This window comes from Curcuma longa, chromosome 3 (genome assembly GCF_044706935.1).
Source record: "Curcuma longa cultivar G26 ecotype Majalengka, Jawa Barat chromosome 3, ITB_CL_G26_1.1, whole genome shotgun sequence".
Lineage (NCBI taxonomy): Eukaryota > Viridiplantae > Streptophyta > Magnoliopsida > Zingiberales > Zingiberaceae > Curcuma > Curcuma longa.
In genome coordinates, this window is record NC_133863.1 from 4,570,738 (window position 1) to 4,588,619 (window position 17,882).

The 17,882-nt window shown below is 39.7% G+C and overlaps 3 protein-coding genes and 2 pseudogenes across 3 annotated transcripts; 3 read left to right on the plus strand and 2 right to left on the minus strand.

The window, feature by feature from the left end:
• The first annotated feature begins 1,548 nt into the window (after nucleotides 1-1,548).
• Nucleotides 1,549-2,952, plus strand: LOC141823091 (WRKY transcription factor 55-like). Its single transcript, XM_074710362.1, has 3 exons — nucleotides 1,549-1,931; nucleotides 2,089-2,208; nucleotides 2,449-2,952. The coding sequence occupies exons 1-3, from the start codon at nucleotides 1,549-1,551 to the stop codon at nucleotides 2,855-2,857; spliced, it is 912 nt and encodes a 303-aa protein (XP_074566463.1). The 3' UTR covers nucleotides 2,858-2,952.
• Nucleotides 2,953-4,389: 1,437 nt separating this feature from the next.
• LOC141822962 (uncharacterized) lies at nucleotides 4,390-5,205 on the minus strand. The gene is made up of 4 exons (XM_074710256.1): nucleotides 5,128-5,205; nucleotides 4,900-5,043; nucleotides 4,639-4,809; nucleotides 4,390-4,565 (listed from the first exon to the last, which is right to left on the minus strand). Exons 1-4 carry the CDS (start codon nucleotides 5,203-5,205, stop codon nucleotides 4,470-4,472), a joined length of 489 nt encoding a protein of 162 aa, XP_074566357.1. The 3' UTR covers nucleotides 4,390-4,469.
• Nucleotides 5,206-10,784: 5,579 nt separating this feature from the next.
• On the plus strand, nucleotides 10,785-11,982 carry LOC141822961 (peroxidase P7-like; annotated as a pseudogene).
• An 82-nt stretch (nucleotides 11,983-12,064) lies between these two features.
• Nucleotides 12,065-14,076, minus strand: LOC141822963 (protein transport protein Sec61 subunit beta-like). Its single transcript, XM_074710257.1, has 2 exons — nucleotides 13,996-14,076; nucleotides 12,065-12,499 (listed from the first exon to the last, which is right to left on the minus strand). The coding sequence occupies exon 2, from the start codon at nucleotides 12,492-12,494 to the stop codon at nucleotides 12,246-12,248; it is 249 nt and encodes an 82-aa protein (XP_074566358.1). The 5' UTR covers nucleotides 12,495-12,499; nucleotides 13,996-14,076; the 3' UTR covers nucleotides 12,065-12,245.
• A 1,348-nt stretch (nucleotides 14,077-15,424) lies between these two features.
• LOC141822964 (uncharacterized) lies at nucleotides 15,425-17,882 on the plus strand (annotated as a pseudogene).

Here is a 17,882-nt window from a genome sequence, read left to right on the forward strand (position 1 = left end):
AATTGTACACTAACTAGACGAGGAGCCACGTATGCTTCCGAACTGAACACATGGAATTCTGTTTTTCTAGAAAAGAATTGCCCTGTTCCGGCCGGTTTCTAGCATGTCTCTTTGAAGGGTGTCATGAAAGGTGCCGATCGACTGTGGTCCTCACGGACGCGGAATGAACCAACACAGGCATTTGCCCACTCCACAAGGCACCCAATTGAAGTTTCTCGCACTGTGTGGAGAGTTGAATTCATATATGGCTGAGAACTTGAAACACCACGACAAAATCAGAAGTTTCTATCGTCTTCTCTCAGATTTCTGTGTTATCTACGTTCAAACTTCAAAGTATCACTAGCTGAGTTCTCGGCTCTTGACTCTCTCAACATTTGTTTGGCCCTTCAAAGTGAATTGAATCCACATATAATTTTTTAAATCGATTAATTTTGAAGATGACTGTATACGTGCATGATTGATTGCAAATGTGCTATTCGAATATATCGTCATTGCTGAAGTATTATTTCTCTAGTCCTGTTTAATCCATAAACTAATTAATTAACGCGTATATTGTTAAAAATGTGAAGAATTGTTTTCGTAGATGACGACTTTGACTATTTGTCTTATCTCCTTGATTCATTTGAAGGGGAAATAAACGGGGGGAAAATTAGAAGGATATTTTTTTATTAAAATTATTAATTAAAAGGATTTTTTATTTATCATTAAAATAATATTTTATTTCGTCTTAGTCCATTTTTACTGAAGAAAATATTTTTATTTTCAATGCTCATCAGAAGAAAAGATGAAGTGTCTAATTACAATTCTAATTATTATAACATAGACTAATGTTAAAGTGTTCCTATCATAGCACTTGTAAATTATAACCCTGTTGAAAATAAAAATATTTAAAAAAAAAAAGATGAGCCGTGATGGAATATACCATTTTAATGATAAATTTAAAAAAATCCTTTTGACGATTTTTTTTCAAAATAAATAACATCAATTGAAACTAAATTATTAACAAGTTGACATGATTGTTCAATGTATCTTAGAAATCTAGCACATGGTGTAAAGACATCATATTTAATTTCAGACTTGCAAACTACTTGGAGATAATTTAAAGCCAGTGGGGCACGAGGTCAAAGTTCAAAGTGGAAAACTGAAACGTTCCTGCTGCTACTGAGATTGACATGCCGATGCATAAATAAGAAATTAAAATACATATTGCAACGCAAGAGGGCAGAAACAATTGGAAATCATTTCAAAGATACAAGATTACACAGCACGAGGAAAATGCGAGGTTCCTGTGAGGAGTAACTAATAGAAAATTCCAAGGAATCGGCCGCAATGAGGAAGAGTTCAAAGATTGTTTTAGAATAAGGAGGGTCTCCCCAAAGACCCAAGAATGCGACCAAGTCAATCCTTTCCTACCCATTCAATACACTAACATCTAGAAAATAAGACTGTTATGATTTAAAATGACCTCCTTTTCGCTGTCTGTGCATCCATTTCCAACACAATCGTAGTTTTCTTCTGATTCAGTGGCACAGAAGCAGTGCGAGGCTCATGGAGGTGGCCTTGTCTCAAATCCTTGACGCATGCAAGCTTGCTAAAGAACTGGAGAGCAGCCTTCTCTTCTGCGTCGACGTCGTTGCATCCGATGCCCATTACCTCTTGGGATCTTGCGAGGAGATTGTTGGTGCCTTCAACAAAGCCATCCGAGGATTATATACCCTGCAGAACCAATCTTCTTGTAGTGCCCAAATGCTCCTCATGAGCGCCGGTGAAGGAACGGGAAATCATCTGTGCGCTGCTGGCATGCCGGCGCAGAGATCACTGGAAATCCAGCCGGCAGTGACACAGTTTGCAGGTGGCTCAAGCTATGCCAACTCGGCAGCAACGGCTCAGAGAGGAGGCAGGTGTTTGGTGCAAAAATCTTCCAAGAAGAGGTGAAATGTTGAAAACTTGATGTCTTAAATTTGGTTTCACTAAACTTACTCCAACTCCTTTGCATGTTTGCCAATCACCAATATGGAAGAAAGTTAACGATACTATTATGCTGTAGTCGAGTATTGGGATGTTATATCATACCAGTTGAATTTGCAGAAAGGAAGGCACTTTGGTGAAGTTGGTGCCGGCCCATCCTAACATGGAGAATCCTCCTGATGATGGATATACCTGGAAGAAGTATGGTCAGAAAGAGATACTTAATTCGAGGTTTCCAAGGTATTTTATACCCTTCTGTAAGTGCAGAACTAATTGATAATTTAAAATTCAAAGCTATCTCAATTTTCCGCAACTACTTCCATTTCTGGATCACTTTAAGCTCCTAAGAACATGAATTCTAGCTAGCTTTCTTGTTCAAGAGCGTCTGTGATTGCTTTTGATACGGATCAATGACATAAAATAAATTGCTGATTCAAAAATAGACACATTTAAGTGACATGAAGTTTTTACCTAATGCAGAAGCTACTATCACTGCACCCACAAGAATCACTATGGTTGCAAAGGAAAGAAGAAAGTGCAACGGCTTGATGATGATCCATCCACACTTGAAGTCACCTACTGTGGTGCACACACTTGCCGCACTTCTCCGACCCCAATAACGATCCCCAATGAGCTCATGCCAAGTGCTGTTAGCAACAATAATGGTGAAAATAATATGCAAACAGTAGCACCAGAAACCACATCGATCCAACTTCGTAACTGGTTCAACAGAGATGATAGCAATACATACATAGAACAGATGCAGCAGGGTGGTAGAGATATTGATTATTCATTAGCAGAATTTGCAGATGCTATGTTCAATTCAGAGAGCAATGCCATCTTCACACAAAGCCAAGGGAAACTGCAGGTGTTAGACCCGTTCTTTTAGCCACCAATTTAATGTTACTTATATGGCAATTGTATATTCATTGGATATAATTCGATACTAACTAGAAGCATTGGGATATTGTAACTTCTGCTCCCTTCCACTAATTCTAACCCTGTGCAATTATCCTCATCAATGATACTGAATTTCTCAATGAGGAAAACTTAATTTTGTAGTGTGGATGAATGTCTCAGCAATAAAAAAAATAGCTATTTGTACTCTTTATTTCTTTAGTGAAGAAGTCATACAAACTTGCACTAGTTTCATGTTTGCCACGATTTATAAGAAGAAGCCAGTCACACAAGGACTTTGCTATTACCTCTTGGAATACAGAGAATTGATAGCAGCAGCTTCATTTAAACTATGCCAGTCAAACAAACTAGAGGTTAAGCACACATAATTGTTAGTAATCAAGAAAAATTAGTGCCTACTTGTGGTGCTGGTGCTATTCTTTGCAACTTTCATGAATACTATTTTCAGCTAAAAAGTCATCAGTTTGACGCGAGAGTTTAAAACAAAAGAAGTTAAATTGCCCTCCAATCATTACCACAGGATTCTTCCAAGACGTACAAAATTCAACAAATGATCCAATGACGCCATCAATGGAAGAGCACATTTGTAACTCAGTGAAAGTTTGGGTATCATGCACTTCCATAATTCTAGAAAATCAAATCTCGAGGAACGACCAGCTTTCTATTTTTTTCGACATTGTTTATTGGCATCCTTTTTTTTTTTTTTTGTGTTTCTCAGCAGTGCTCAGTATGCTGCTTGGACGTTGATATGATCCATGTGTTCATGCGCAATGACCCATCCTGCTTCATCCCCATCCAAATTTTTAAGGGATACCTCCCAGCATTTTTGAAGGAATAAAAGTAAATTATGTGTCACTGGACAATTACTTCAACCAAGTGGAGAGACGACATCAACAAAGCCTACTAAATCGGCCGAGGAAACCACCATTACAAAACCTAAGGTATATCAAATCTTCAACTTAAAAAACCCATCTTTACTCGGAAAAAAGATCCATACTCTAACCTAATGCAGCACGCTCAATCTCGCGAATTCCCAAATAGAATGCATCAAAATATACGAGAGACGAGAGAGATCTAGAGGACATACTACAAAACAGCCAAAGAGCAAAGGATCCATGGCGACCTGAACGTCGGCGCAGCGACACGGGGATCGTGCGGAGCCCTAAATCACGAGGCGTCGGACTCCATTCCAAATCCACGGCGAAGGAGGCGAGCGAGAGGGGGCGGGCTTTGGGAAATGATCGCGAGTTAAACAACGACTCGAGACACACCTTACGTACGCGGATTTTAAAATAATAATAAAAAATTAGATATTAAATTAGTTTTTTTAGCCTTTTAAAAATTAGGTGACATATATAATTAATTATAGGCGAAGATTAATCTCACTTAATTTGATCAGGCATGAATTTGTAGATGGATTAGACAATTACACATAGAATATCCTCTCCCTTCATGAAAGGGCTTTTTGCAGGCCCTCAAAACCTTGAACGAGAGGAGAAGGAAGAAGAAGAAGAAACTGGCAACGATCGAAGAACATTCATGCATGCATTTGGTCATAATTATGATAATCAGGGAGATATAAATCAATCATCCATGTCTTCTTCACTGTCTTCTCCATAGAGACAACTGACGGCACGCTGCACTGCTTCCTTCACCGCTTGCGCTTCCATGCTCTCAGCCTACTCATGAAAATGTCTGGAGACAGTAAAGATTAACTGATAATAACTAATCGATTAATTAAAAGCATCTTACTTCTCTTCCAATTGCTACTAGACGAAATGCATCAGTGCAGGAGGCTTTTGCTTCCACCACATGAAGACCCAACTGCTCAAACGCTTCTAGAACTGAAGCGAGCAGTCCCGGGCAGCTCTTCTCTGAGTACACGTTGATCAGGAACCCTTTCTCTAGGGTTTCGACGATCACCTTTGATTGTTCATGCAACAAAAGGAGTCAGAAAGACAAAGAACGAACAGCACAGGCATGGAAAGCTAAGCTAGGTGATCGATCGATCACCTGAGGTGAGCACAGGGAGCTGTTGTTTTTTTGCAGCACTTGGCTCTGTGTGCATGCATTAATCTCCTGCTTCAATCTTCCAACTTTCTGCTTCAAATCTTGGATGTATTTTGAGGCATCCAATATGATTGAGGACTTCCTCAGCTGCCAATAGATAGACTAACTAAATCAACAAAATCTGAAACACATATGAAGAATCTATATATAGGGACAGTATATATATGTTACTGCATGAGAGTTGGTGAGTGAGCGGAGGAGTTGCAGCTTCTCATGGAGTGCAGCTCTCTTTTGCTCCCTCGACACCATCTCCCCCTAATCCCTATAACCTCCCTCTGTAATGGGCACCGGAGGTCCGGAGGGGGCGCAAAGGCTTATAAAGAGAGAAGAGACTGTATGTGATCATATCCACATGTACTTTGCCTCAAAAATTACCTGAAAAGCATGGCAATCGAAAGTACCAAATGGCCCTCGGTCCTTCAATTTTTTACATGCATCCACCCAAACTGTTCTTGATATATATCGTGCGCGTGAAGTTATAATGAGGTTAATTAAGCATCGAGTAGCAGAGTTTAGTGCAAGTATCCCAATGGATAATCCAACCGCCTACAGCTCTCGCAGCCCCACAAACATTCCCTTGCGGTGGAACGAGGGAAGACGACGAGAGGGATCGAGAAGCCAGCCATTGAGATTAGTTTAAACGTATGGTGCGTGTTTACAGGAAGGGTCGAGGAGAGGACGGGGAATTGATCTGTCTCCTAGCTAGCTCGTGCGCGCGCGCGCGCGGCGAGGCTCGTGACAGCGATCTAGCTAGCGCGGGAAGCAGCAGGTAGCGGTAGGCGCGTTGGAAGGAGAGGAGGCCTGTGGATGTTTGGCAATGGGACGTGGTGGTGGTGGTGACTGGTGCGAATGAGTCGTACGCGTGCATCCAAAAACCTTCCTCACGGGAGGATTCAAAGTTTGTTTGTTTCTGCGCCCGATAGACGCGGTTCCGTCGCGGCCCCCGACGACGACGAGGTGTCGTCGACGACGCGCCATTGCAATTAATTCCAATACTGATGAATTATATATATCGATCGGTAATCTTTTAACAAAATAACAATATGAAGTGGAAGGAAGGCCTTTACAGTATTAATATTGTTTGAGAATCGATCGAGTTTTCAGATACATTATCGATCTAAATATCGATGGAAATCCAATAGTATTATATAAATATATGCATGTCAGTGCTTATGGTCACATGAGTAAGAAGAATATGAGGGTAGCTGCTCCCTACCATGCTCTCGTGAACAATCAATCTTACGAATAGTGTCGCTGCAATTGACATGCATCGCTGACAAGTTGTGGCCATTTCCCTGATGATAATTCAAAAAAGGTTGCCTTTGAGAACCCTTTGAGGTTGTCTCCTTGTCTTCACAGTTAACACTTTTCGATTCCAATATCAATACACACATACACGCTGCCGTGCACAGAACACGTACCAGCGCTTTAATTAACTACATGCACCGGATCACATGTGTGCGTTCTATTCCCTAATCATCACAATCCAACAACGCATACGTCCACGCCTCTTGTCCCTTTCCTCCCTGCGTGCAACTTTGTGTTGCATCAGTTCGCCAGTTGGGCCTCATCGCTTTACTTTGGGACCTTGTAGTTAGGGTTACGTTTCCCCATCCCTTAGATTAGATCGATGCAGCTGGTGTTAGACCTACTGTATCTACTTCCATCCAGCAATATATCGCATATCGATCGATCGATCGATAGTTCGGAAAGAAACCGAAGAGTTTATTGTTTATGGCTAGCTAGCAGCCAAGTTAATTAATTGTTTTGGTGTGAGATGACCTCTAGCTAGGGCAACCATTTGTGTTCTACTCTAAGCTAGTTAATTAGGGTTTCCCTATACTATGCCCTATAGTTGTTGATGTTAGATTTTACGGTTTGCTTGATATGGTATACATCGGTTTCCCAAATTCTAAAAGCTGATTGAACCTTTTAGCTATTTATGTTCATTCTGTGTGTTTTGGACCTTCCATATCGATCATTGTTTGTAGCTAGCTAGCTAGGAGCCAAGTTGTTTTAACATGAGATCACTTTAATTTCTAGGGTTACAGTAATCTCCATGATCAGGATGAACTCTGTTTGTGGCTTTCTTCTCCGATAAGAGATCAGTGAATTGATTGTGATTGAAATTGTTTTATTATATTTATATATATATATATATATATATATATATATATATATATTAATAAGTATTCACGTAGATTTATCAGATGCCCTAATAAGTCCAACTAACCTTCGTTCTATGGAATTGGATATGAATAGTTTAGATCAGTATTTATGTTGGAATCTTAAGTTTAGCTCCAACGAAACTCTGGCCCACTTATGAAGAACTGACCAGTTCATCCATAAAAAATACTATTGCTGCTTCTTAGGAATATAATGTATGTATGCATGAAGACTTGTTAAATTTAATGTTGTTTAGAGAAAAACAAAAACAAAAAAACAAAAAACAAAAGTTTCAGCGTCTGAGATGTTTTTGATGAGTTGTGAGAATCTTTTTGGTCCCATAATTTTGGTTCATCCATTGGCATTTTTGAACAACGAGTGAGGAGAAAGCTAAAAACACTTTGTGATGGCACATCAGATCAGATCACCATGCTCGTGACACAATCAGTTCTATTCCTCGTGAAGCTTTTGAAAGACTAATATTTTTTGTCTTTTATTCCTTTGCAAAGAGAGAAGGGGTTTACTTTCATGCACTTCACCTCCAACTTCATTGGAAAGCATCTCCCAAAGTCTGTCTCAAGAACAAATAATTAAATAAAACAATATATATATCTATAGAGAGAGAGATGCACAATGGAAAGAAAAACATATTATTTATTTATATATGTATATATATTATCAATGTGAAATGCTGATCATGATCTTCTTGTCTCTCATGCATCTATCAGTAATATAATTAATATATAAAATATTAGATGACAGTATCAGTAGAGTACTAATTAATTTGTGTGTGTATATTATATATATATATATATATATATATATATATATTGCACAAATTGATTTATATATGTGTATATATATATCTGATATTATAAGGATTGGTCACATGAGTTTGGAACGAATGAAAGTACAGGATCACATGCATTTGAAAACAAACAAGAACAAATTTATTATGTACCCAAAGATTTGGATGTCGTGTTTCGTTGCAGTAATTTTTCGTACCATTGCAATTGCACCAAAGTAGATAATGATATTAGTAAATAAATACCCAACACTATGCAAATTTGGTCGAGTTGACCCCACTCTTTTGGACACTCCATATATTTCTGTCTTAAACGAATTATTGAATGAACTAGCTAGTGAATTTAATTTATTGAAATTAATTAAGCTTGCTACTTTAGTAATCTCAAACCTCAATTGCAAGCATATATAGTTTATATATGTATCTTATTTACTTTTTTTAGATGATTACGAGACGAGGTGGGTCAAATTTTTGATAAAGTGGAAGATTGACTTTCAAAGATGACGTGTATATGGAGAATTTGTTGAAAGATAATCGGATGAAGTCGATTGAGGTTTGATTGGAATCAACTAGATGAAGTCAGTTGAGGCTGACTAGAATCAACTGGATGAAGTCAACTGAAGTAGACTAGAGTCGACTGGATGAAATCGGTTGAGGTTGACTGGAATCGATTGGATGAAGTTGGCTAAGGTTGATTGGAATCGACTGGATGAAGTCGGTTGAGATTGACTAGAATTGCCTGAATGAAGTCCTCTATATATGGAATAAGAAATATAGAAAAAATAATTGACTATTATTGAACAAACGCAACAGGAGGTTAGAAGAGGGTCAAGGCGCACCTTAACGTTGTCCTTCGATTCCCAAGTCAGAGTAGAAAAATGAAAAAATGAACTAAGAATTTATATTAAGGTGCTGGTTTTTGAGATTGCATCTCTTTTATCAGGGAACTAACATGTCTTTTAAAAATGTACCTATATTTTCTTTGATAGAAGTGTTCGTTTAATTAATGAGTGTCTTTTCATTTGATTTTGATTGTTCAATTCGTTTTAGAGATCAAGAAATCATGTTCCTTCCCTGAGATTACATATATAATTATTGTCTTCTAAATGCCATAATGATTGTAACTAACACAAATCTTCACTTAAACTATGTAACTGCTGTCATATCTAATTATACTGGAGGCATAACTTCTTAGATGAAAACACCGTTAAAGTCGGTAGAATTTTTCTTTACAATTTGAATATGATTTCTTCTTATAAATAATATAAGTTAGGAAGAGATGCTTAGACTCCTTCCTATACCAACTCTGAATAAATGGAAAACGATCTAACTTCTTCTCATGACGAATCTGAAAGAAGAAATTACAAATATTCGGCTTCTTCCGATGATGGATATCGGTATGGAAAAGATAATCCAACTTCTTTTAGTAACACATCTTACTAAAGAAGAGACAATCCAATTACTTATAGTACTGAATCTTAATATCGACTATTTCTCATGCTACCCTTCCCTTGGACCACCTCTATAATATTTCCACGTGGCAAAAAAATTAACTATTGACCCAGTTAAATAAATATTTTTCATCCCGGATTAATTAACTATTGGTTTTTGGAAATAAATTGCAAGCTTATTTGTATGCGTCTTTTAATGTTTTTGATTTGGTGCAAATTAGGGTGTTTTGAACTATAAGCTCATTAAAAGGATCTACCTTTCACGCTTTAATTTTACATAAAAATTTTAAGTTTTTCAACTCTAAGCCATAGATAAATTTATATAATCACAATAAAAGTTACAAATCAATTTACATACACTTTTTAAATAAAATAATTATTTAAATTCCTCCATAAACTTACATCTTGATTATAAAATTTTATTTTAAATGATAATTTGCATCATCCAATCTTTTCTTCAAATATATAAGGTCCAAGATGCTAATATCTCTCTAATCTAAAACAGATAGATGGGAATTTTATTTTATTATTTGTTTGATATTTTCCAACTAAATTAGGCCTTTGGAGCAAATTAATTATCTTAAGCATTCTCATGAAGTATAAAAAAAAAACAGAACAACAACAATAAATTCAATCTGAAAATTAATGACCCTAATGAACATCACTTTAAGATCACTTAGGCTAGATATTAATTATGAGTCATTCTCATGTTAAACTAGGCCCGTGAGTCGGGCTAAGCTAACCCAATTTGTACAAACAATCCTTTGAACCCGCTCAATACGACCATATAACTCTAGCTTTGGATCGATCGAGCATGGTCTAAAGCATTTCTAGTGTAGCATGTTTGTTACAATATTTATCATTTGGCACCTAAAATAGAATATTTCATGACAAAAATATTAGCAAAAGTTGACTCTTTTTTTTTTCTCCAAAATATATATATATATATATATATATATATATATATATATATATATATATATATATATATTCAAGAATCAATGAGAAAATGACATGATACGGTTCCTAGTGACATCTAATGCATTAATCTGTCAACCAGAAAAGCTGCTCATCTTCTGATAACAATTCAAACGCATGAACTAAGCTACAACCGACGGCGTCAAGAATTGCACGCGAGCAAGTCTGAATCCTCGACGCTTCTTTGCTGCGCCTTCTCCTTTAAATTCAAACCAAGACTCCAAACTTGGAAACATCTGCATTAGCTCTCGAGATAAACAGAAGCTTTGCTTGCAAATCCGCATCCTGTCACGCTGGCGGTTGGAACGGAGATGTCTACTTGTTCATAAATTTGCATGCGAGATTTAATTCACAGCTACCTGAGCAAATTCATTATGTTCCCTATAAATACCTGAACCTATCGATCGATGATTCAGGTGTGCAGCAGCATGGCGAAGTTGTGCGATGGCTTCACGGGCATGCTCTGTTTTGCTGCGCCGCCATCGACGCCCAGCTTTCCGCCACGTTCTACAGCAGTACGTGCCCGAATCTGCAGAGCATCGTGAGGTCGGGAATGAGCCAAGCGGTGAACAGAGAGCGAAGAGTCGGCGCTTCCATGCTCAGGCTCTTCTTCCATGATTGCTTCGTCAACGTACTTCAACTGACGATCTGAATTTATTCACATATGCGTGCATGGTGGTTACTGTTTATGATCTGCTCTGCAGGGATGTGACGCATCGGTTCTCCTGGATGATACGCCGACCATCACCGGAGAGAAGAACGCCCGCCCAAATGCCAACTCCCTCCACGGCTTCGAAGTCGTCGACGACATCAAATCCGCCGTCGAAGCTGCCTGCCCGACCACTGTCTCCTGCGCCGACATATTGGCGCTAGCTGCCCGGGACAGCGTTGTTCTGGTTTGCCTCTCAAAGCCAATATACATATACATGAAATCAACATTCACTCACACCCATATAGTGGAATGAATGTGTATGTTGTATGTTTCATGTTACATTTTCATATAATGTATCATTTTTCATATAATATGTGTGCCCGTATTGTGATGATGGTTATGTATTGCTGCAGCTCGGTGGGCCGACATGGACCGTGGCACTGGGTCGCCGGGACGCCACCACCGCCAGCCAAAGCGCGGCCAACGCCAACCTCCCCAGCACGGCATCCAGCCTTTCTCAGCTCACTGCCACCTTCGCCGGCAAGGGCTTGAGCGCCCGCGATATGACCGCGCTCTCCGGTGCGCACACCGTCGGCCTGGCCTACTGTGCCAACTACCGCACCCACATCTACAACGACACCAACATCGACCCCGGCTTCGCGTCCCTGCGTCGACAGAGCTGCCCGCCGACGCCAGGCGACGGCGACGGGGCTGCAGCCCCGCTGGACGCCCTGACTCCGATGGCATTCGACAACGCCTATTTCCGGAATTTGATGGCACGGCGGAGCCTGCTGCACACGGACCAGGAGCTCTTCAATGGCGGGTCGCAGGACGCGTTGGTGCAGCAGTACAGCGCCAATGGAGCAGCATTCTTCAGCGACTTTGCAGCAGCCATGGAGAGGATGGGAAACATCGGCCCGTTGACCGGATCGCAGGGCGAGATTAGGTTGAATTGCAGGAGGGTCAACGGGTAAGATTAATAATATGAACCAGGAACTGATGCTGCAGTGCTGCTCACTGATGCAGTGAGATGAAATAAGACCTTTGGCTTCTGAATTGGAATATCAAAACAATCTAATTAAGTGAGCACTTTAAGCATATGAATTCAATAACAAAACAAAAGCATGGTTTTTTTACCACCAAAACATAAACATTATGTCAGATTCGGCACGTCACAGGAAAAAGAGGGTAAACATTCGATCAGACAACGCATGTTTGATGATGAATTGACGAAGCACTAATGGCGAACGTAGAGTTTACCGACGACATGCAGAAGGGCGACGACAGCAATAAATCCAATGCTCATGAAGAGAACAGTGTTGGGAGACATCCTAGCACCAGCAGCATCATCAGTGTAGAACTGGAGCATCGTACTGGCACCTCCGCCGGCAGCTGCACCACCACCACCAGCCGCCGTTCTCCGTCTACGCAAGCTCGCAGCAGCTGCTGCACTTCCTCTGGGTGGACCTCCAGCATTAGCCACCATTTTAACTGTCATATAATCAATATATATTCATCAAAAAACTATAAAGAAGTGTGCCAATTTGATGGGCTGCAACCACATCTTGTGGATGAGAAAGAACAAAGCCTATCAAAAACTAAATTCAAACCTTTAAAATTAAACACGACCTAATAATTAAACTAAATCCATTCATAATTAAACTCAACCATCAAAATGAAAGATGAATATTTAGGTTACACACACAATCAAATGGAATCACATAGTTGGCAGCCAAAGAAAAGAAATGAAACAAATAATATTTCTGAATTTTTAAAATCAAAGTGAAATAGAAGAGCCATCTTTTTATTTTTGTTTATGAACCACGAGTATGATCCATTAAATAGGAATTATAATATTTTGATAGTTTAGAAAGTAAACATCTATTTAAGATAGAAATCTTAAAATCTATTTTATTATCTATTTAATTATTTTGACTACTCAGGCCTGATGATTTGAGTGATGATATGATCCTCAGCTTGACAACGTTGGGAGAAAAAGGCAGGACTAAGAGTTCAATAGAATACTAAAAAAGACAAACAAATGGAAGAAGAAGTTGTATATAGGAGCTCATTCACCTATCAACTACGTTGTTTATGTATTACTTGAACCACAAAGTACACGTAACAAGGTAGCACTTATGAGAAAAGAAAGATAAGATACCAAATTTAGGCTAAGATGCATGAATTACTACTGAAAAAGTACATGAAGATGAGAAATTCCTAGAATGTGTTTCATACGAATTGTGCGTAGTCCACAGACTATACTATACATGCTAGTGAGCACCACACATCTACCAGGTTCGAGCAAGAACTAATACAATATGACAATTAGGGCAGTAGGGTGCAATAACCGTCATTAAAGAGCCAGTAAAACTAGCTTTCCAGAATCTCCAGGTAGGTAAATCATAAATGCATAAGCTCCTAGAATATATTCTTCAGCCACTGATTTAACCATGAAATTCCCATAAACTGTCGGGCCATCCAATTACCAGTTCTGCTCAATTTATAGTTTCTGCTACTGGAAGAGCAGATCAAAGCAATAAAATAATACCAACAAGTACTATAAGGCCTTCACGGCTACGTTTTGCAAGCATTTTCACACTGTTCAACAAGAATTCATGGAAATTGAAGGATCCAGATTTTCAACGATTCCTTCACCATCCCAAACGCGTCAATATTCACCAAAGATGATGCCGATATATCATACAAGTCGAACTTTCACAAGATGAGCTACATATGACTAATAGTATTATCAGTCATCCCGGGAGATCTATCAAATCCTCGTAAAAATGGAGATCTCAGCAATCATATGCAGATCGGGTCCTCAAGGATGAGACAATAATTTATCCAGGAGCACGTGAAATCAGCAATCTTAGGACGAAATATCCCGTGCATCAAGCATCTTTCATTCAAGCAACGGAACCAAACAGTAGAAGGGGAACAAAAGATCTAGAAAACAGGCACGTCGAATGCAATCAAAATCGTACCTTTGCGACGGATAGAATCTAGGTTTTTCGATGAGGAACTGGAAAAACTATCGCCGATTCTGAAGGGGAAGAACCGGTCTACCGTTTTCGCTGCGCGAAGAGTTTATAGTAAACGATTTCGATTGGGCCTCTCTTATTGGGCCTCTATTGGGCCCAATAGGCATCTGGAATACTCGCATCGCGAGAACTTGGACTAGAACGAAAGTCAACCTCTTGCTTTTGTCAGTAAAAAAAGTCAAACATGTCAAAGGTGATAAGGTATGCACGATCCTTTGGTCCAAATCCTGCGCCGCCTGCAGATTCCGTCGCCAGAAGTGCAAAGGCAACTGCCTGCTTACGCCGTTTTTCCTGCTTCAGCCTCCCTGCCACCTCCTCCGCCTCGCCGCCGACGGCCGGGACCTCGCTCTCGGCCGCGCTCTCCACCCCGCCACCCTCAAATCCGCCGACCACGACGGCATCCGCCTCGTCAACGCCCTCATCTCCGTGTATCTCGACCTCGGTCGCCTCCCCGACGCCCGCAAGGTCTTCAACGACTTGCCGTACGCCGACGTCGCCTCCTTCTCCTCCTTGATCTCAGCATTCGCCACGGCCGCAGGGCCGCTCCGTGCCGCCGACCTTTTCTACCGGATGAGGATGTTTGTCGTTGAACCGAACGAGTTTAGCTTCGTCGCGATCTTGACGAGTTGCATCATGGAGTTGGATTTCCGACTCGGGTCTCAAGTTCACGCCTTTGCCATGGAAACTAGCACTGTTCCTGCGTATACGTCAGCAATATAATGCGAGTGTGCCACTGTCGCCGAGAAGCTGTTTGATGAAATGACTGAGAAAGATGCATCGTCGTAGAACACACTTATCTTGGGGTGTGATCGAGGTCTAGAGATTTTTCAGTTGATGTTGCTAAATGGATCTGAAAATCCATCGAGTGAAAAATTGCTCATTTCTGGTTTTCCTCCAACCAGAGACAAGTTGCAGTAAAAAATGATTATTTTCCTATTTGGGCAATGCTTAAAATCTTGTGTAAAGATTTTGTTCTTTTTATTGTCACTCTCTCTTTAGCTACTTATCTTTCAAAACAACTCATTGACCTTTGTCTCAAAAAAAAAACACATTTTTAAAATCTAAGCCTTGATGAATGGTGAGATCCACTGAGATTGAAGCATCGAAAGAACACCAAAAGTGCCAGAGCATTGATGTAGGATGGTGAGATGCTGAGGTTGCTCATTGAATGCGAATTAAGTGTAAAGGAAGTTGTGGAATGGAATCCAGAAGAAAGCAACCAACGGGCCCGTTTAGGTATGCAGCAAAAGCAACCCTTGAATTGGTCATCAAGGATCATCCCACCACCTTTGCTTGTGCCCAGCGCTTCTAAAAGCCCAACTATGCCACCACTCTCTCCATAAAAAATGTGATCTTTTTCCACCGTCTTCCACTCTCGTCTCGGCTTCGCCCTTCTCATCCTTTCTGCCGCTGCTGCTCTCTTTCATCACCTGCGTGTTGGAAGAGTTGAGCCGCGCCCGCTTTGGCTCCGGGAGGATCTGCAGCGCCGAGGTCAGGTAGCCCCTAAACCACTGGCTTCCGACGAGGACCTTAGTTCCGCCACCGCCGACGCCCCAGGAATCCTGGAGAAGGAGATGGACGATCATAAGCGGATGGATCCCCGCGTTCCTCTCAAGGATGTGGTGGTGGATTGCACTCGGCGGTGGTTCCAGGACGCGCTTCAAAGAGGCCAAGGCCGGCGACGTAGCGATGCAGGTTCTGGTCGGCCAGATGTACCACGTCGGTTACGGCGTCCCCTTAAACGAGCAAAAGGTGGGTCTTTTGCGATTTTTTTTTTTGTAATGTATTTTCTATTCACCAATATTTTGTCGGACGGTTTCGTTTCCTGGCATGATTTTGATTTTGATTCTGATAAAGAAATTTTTGCACTTCATGATTCTGATAAAGAGATTATTAAGAATAGTAGTCATTTGAAATTACAACTAGAGTAAATTACACAAAGATATGGAGAATTAAAATGAGGGGAAACAAAGAAGGAAACTGATGTTTGTCCAAGGCAACATTTTGTACGTGAGTGGATTGATTTGATCCTACATCTCAAGCTGAGATGTTCCTTCTACCAGATGTGATAGTGAGAAATATAGTTTACACTCTTTACATGCTGGAATAATGAGAAAAAGTCGAACAAAGAGTAAATGAAGAAGCAGTTGTAGTATTCTCATGCTAATACAGGTTAGCTCCTCTTAAATAAAGGGGGATCATCCTTGTGTTAGGTGAAATTCTACCAGGCACAGTCAATCAAGTTCCTTCACCAAATGTCCTGATCAAACACAGTCAAGTAGGTTTCCTCACCGTGTCTTGGTAATTTGTAGCACACCTCTATGATTTAATCTAAGTTGGCAATCAAATAAGTGTCAAGCTAATGCTATAATTGATTAATATAATAACTTATTCTTTATTAAAAAACAAAAAAATGTTGGCTCATTTGTTCACTCATGCCGAAATCAGCATCAGTTTGAAAATTCTAAACCTTTGTTTTTTTTCATTGTTATTTGTTGCTATCGGTTCCAGCTGATGTTTGACGTATGGAGTGCCTACAAGGAATGAGGGAATGCTGGGATGTTGCAGTAGAATCCTCTAATTCTCTGCTAAAATGAGTTTTGCTATTTGGATGCTGTAGTCGCACTATGAATATTTGGTTTACTTTGTTCTGCTAATTGCTGCCCCAGTTGCTCCTAGTTTGAAGAAGTATCAATTCCAATTGACTGCAATTCCCTGGCAAAGAACTTTTCAGGCAAATGCATGGATTACAAAAGCATCAAAGTATCGTTCATCAGTTTGGAAGTTTAGCGATAAGCGTCCAGGTTTCTTCTTCTTTCTGAATCATGTATGAGGATCTTAAGTCTAAACCAATAAAATGCTACTTTTCTTAGGTTATGGTGCTAGTGACTCAGAGTCTGATGTGGAGAATATTGTGGTTAAATCATGATCAGTGGTGACTCAGTTTTGAACAAGGAAAATTATTGTGAGTATCTCAATCCTCTACATGACTTCTGCAAATGATGTTTTAGGTGGATTGATATTTTGTGTTGATAGGTAATGTAAAATTATCGACTAGGGACTATTATGTGGATTTATTCTGTGTGTGTGATATATGTGCAGAAAATCTCAAATATGCAAAACAATGTATCATTGACCTGGGAATACACTAGTTTGGATGGAATTTTATCTGGATCAAACAGTTGGTGATTTCACTAGTGAAGTTGTGTTTGATAGTGACTGTTTTTTTTTGTGTTTTACTATAGATTGTTTTATTTTTTACATCTGAGCACCTGAATGTAGTAACAAACCAGACCAGTAGCAATCTCCTTCAATTTTATGCTTTAAATTTAGACAACTGAACTTTTTCTTCAGTTTATTAGACTACTTGTAAGATCATTAGAAAACCTTTTCTAAGAATATGAATTGCTATTGCTTATTATCTTCTGAAAAACTTGTTTATAGACTTGATTCCAGGTCTTACTTTATCAATATATGCATGTTTATTTCAGCTAATATGCTTATATCTCTTTTTGTATGCAGGACAGTGCTCACCTATTCACATCTATTGGCAGCTGCTGCATCTCATTGCCCATGCCCATTTCTAAACTCCTGTTTGCATCAATCTCGATATAGATTGAGATTTGTTTGTTTCTTCCTCAAAATTCACTAGTTTCCTTTAGCATCGATTCATTTTTATTGCTTATTTTCTCTTTGTCGACTGAGAACTGTAACCATCGACACTTGTGAAGATTTGATGACATGCAAGTTAATCTGGAATTTTAAGTAGCTAAATTAATGCCTGCGGGGACTGGAGCTGGTTTGTTCTTATTCATTACATCTGTGAGAAT